The sequence below is a fragment of the Pteropus vampyrus genome, unplaced genomic scaffold (genome assembly GCF_000151845.1).
Source record: "Pteropus vampyrus isolate Shadow unplaced genomic scaffold, Pvam_2.0 Scaffold106, whole genome shotgun sequence".
Lineage (NCBI taxonomy): Eukaryota > Metazoa > Chordata > Mammalia > Chiroptera > Pteropodidae > Pteropus > Pteropus vampyrus.
In genome coordinates, this window is record NW_011888887.1 from 3,791,751 (window position 1) to 3,794,208 (window position 2,458).

Below are 2,458 nucleotides of genomic sequence, written 5' to 3' on the forward strand. Positions count from 1 at the left end.
TGCCAAAAAGACATGAATGCAGTTATAAAAATAATAATGGCCTCACATTGGGGATTCAGTAGGGGGCGGGACTTGAGCAAACTGGAGAGCACAGTCCCCATGTCAACCGGGCAGCACTGCTTAGTGCCAGTTCATCGTCTCCATGGGGAAAGGGGCCCAGTGTTGCCAAAAGTTTCCATTTTTGAAGAGCCTAGGAATCTGGAATTTTACATGAAGTTGCCCAATCTGTAAATGTTGACATAATTTTTTAAATATCAGAACATAAAACATCTTTGTGCCAGATGTGACTCCTGACCCACAGGTTTTAAAACTCTGCCTTAAATTCTCAAAGTTGGGCTCTAAACAGGGAACTGTACTGTAGGACTCCAGCAGCATGAACCAAGCAGTATTACCTTGCTTCTCTAATAAAGGTGAGCTGAGAAGTAAAGGTCCTTTGCCCTGCTGTAGATGCCTAAACACCCCAGTGTTTGAATAGCTACAAACAAAAACAATTTGAGTACAGTCCAAGAGATTACTAGTGTCACTTATTATGTGGACTAATAATCAGAGGCAGGGAGAAGAGTTAGTAATTGCCGAAGGTACTAATTTGGATGTGAAGTGATCAAACTTTGGGTAGGCATGGGAATATTCTAGACAGTTGTCTTCTAAAATCTAGAGGTAGTAACAATGAAAATTCTAACCATTGCTGGTCATTTTATGTCCTGGGTACCTAAACTAAGAAGAAAGAAACTAAAGAGAGTTGTTTTGACTATGTAAGAGTAATAGTTATTAAAATCTTTTATTTATTGTTCTTTTATGCCGGATCATCATTTAGTACAGTAACAAATATGAATGAGTGGATGGGTGAATATACATATATTTTTAAAGTACATATAAAACTAGAATTTTTTTAGTATAATATATGTGACTCTGCATGGTATTTTTGTGTTTTTTTGTTTTTGGTTTTTACTTTCTTTAGTTTGTAATCTTATAACCTAACCATTAGTTTACAATCTAAGCTAGAGGAGATGTAGAATTATTGCATAGCCAATGAAGGAACCACATTTTTGAGCCAGAGGAGACAGGACAGTGGTGATGCCACTAATATAATATCAGGGGGTACATGGCAGATGTTAACAAATCCTAGGGGCTTCTGCAGAGAATCACCATATATCGTGTAACCAAAACTATTTCAAATCCTGTTTAGATCCTACCTTCTGTATTTGTCTTATTACTCCATGTGTGATGTATGTTTCATAATGAACCCCGTAAACATTTTTATATTCCAAATGCTGCCACTAAAAATTTTGGAGGACTTAATTTACTCTTTAGATTAATTTTTTTTAAATTTTAGATTAATTTTTTTAAATTTTAGATTAATTTTTTAAATTTTAATTTTAATCTGTCCTGTCCTGTTTTTAAATTTCTTATCAGATTTAACTAGGTATTAATGAAGAAAAGCATAAATATAATCATGTTTTATGAAATTTATGCTAGTTACTTTGAGCCATTATTGAGAAAATGTCCGTGGGACCGTTGGTTGCATAGATCTGTCTCCCTGACTAGAGGAGAAACTTAATTTGAGACTGCGCACGTACTTAAGTGATCTTCAAGGAATGTTTGTATTAAATAACCCTGGCTAGTTTTTTTGTTTGTTTCATAGGTCAGATTGAAGTTATCATGGATCGAAGACTCATGCAAGATGATAATCGTGGCCTTGAGCAAGGTGTCTATGATAACAAGATTACAGCTAATTTATTTCGAATACTACTAGAAAAAAGAACTGTCGTGGATATGGTAGGAAAAAAAAACAACTTGCATGTTCTAATGTTAATTGTTCTTTGCCACCCCAATTTGAAATTATGACTTTTCACTTTTTTATTTTTTACAATTTCCTATATGGTTGTAGTTTATAATAGATGTAGCCTATATTCACAAGAAAGAGAACTTCAGTTTTATAATTTATATTATGTTGCATTTAGGTCATTTTAATTTTTTTTATTATGAAGATATAAAATAATGTTAAGGAATCAGTTTAGATGAATTTTCTTGAAATTATTTTGAAAGAGTTGAGTTAAAGAGTAGACCTTAGTCATATACTTAGGAGATTATGTTTGATTAGTAAGAAACCTTAGTGTACTTCTAAGACTCATCAGGTGAAAATGGATTTGTTTAGTTTTCATTCTTCAAAGCAAAAATCCAGCATTCCGTGTTAAACGGTCTCGCCAAAGTTCCATTGGACATGAACCACCCTGACAATATGCTTTATTAAGCAGCAAAAAAGTACCTTCAGAGTCCTCCATAAATGACCTGCTCACCACCTCAGATGGCCCTTGACATGTCCCTTTTTCTCTTACTCCGCTCTCCCTTTTCCTGTACATTTCAAATCTTTTCTGCTCTTTTTAGCCAATGACTTCACCGTTCACTATAGAGAGAGAGAGCAGTCATTCAACAGGGCTCTCTGTTCCAGTCACCAGGT

At 34.6% G+C, this 2,458-nt stretch overlaps 1 protein-coding gene across 1 annotated transcript in view; it reads left to right on the forward strand.

The window, feature by feature from the left end:
• The window catches only part of MAN2A1 (mannosidase alpha class 2A member 1), a 158,030-nt gene that overhangs the window by 134,614 nt on the left and 20,958 nt on the right, over positions 1–2,458 (forward strand). The window contains exon 19 of the mRNA XM_011365152.2: positions 1,643–1,776. Within this exon, the coding sequence (XP_011363454.1) occupies positions 1,643–1,776 (134 nt within the window). The remainder of the gene's footprint in view (positions 1–1,642; positions 1,777–2,458) is intronic.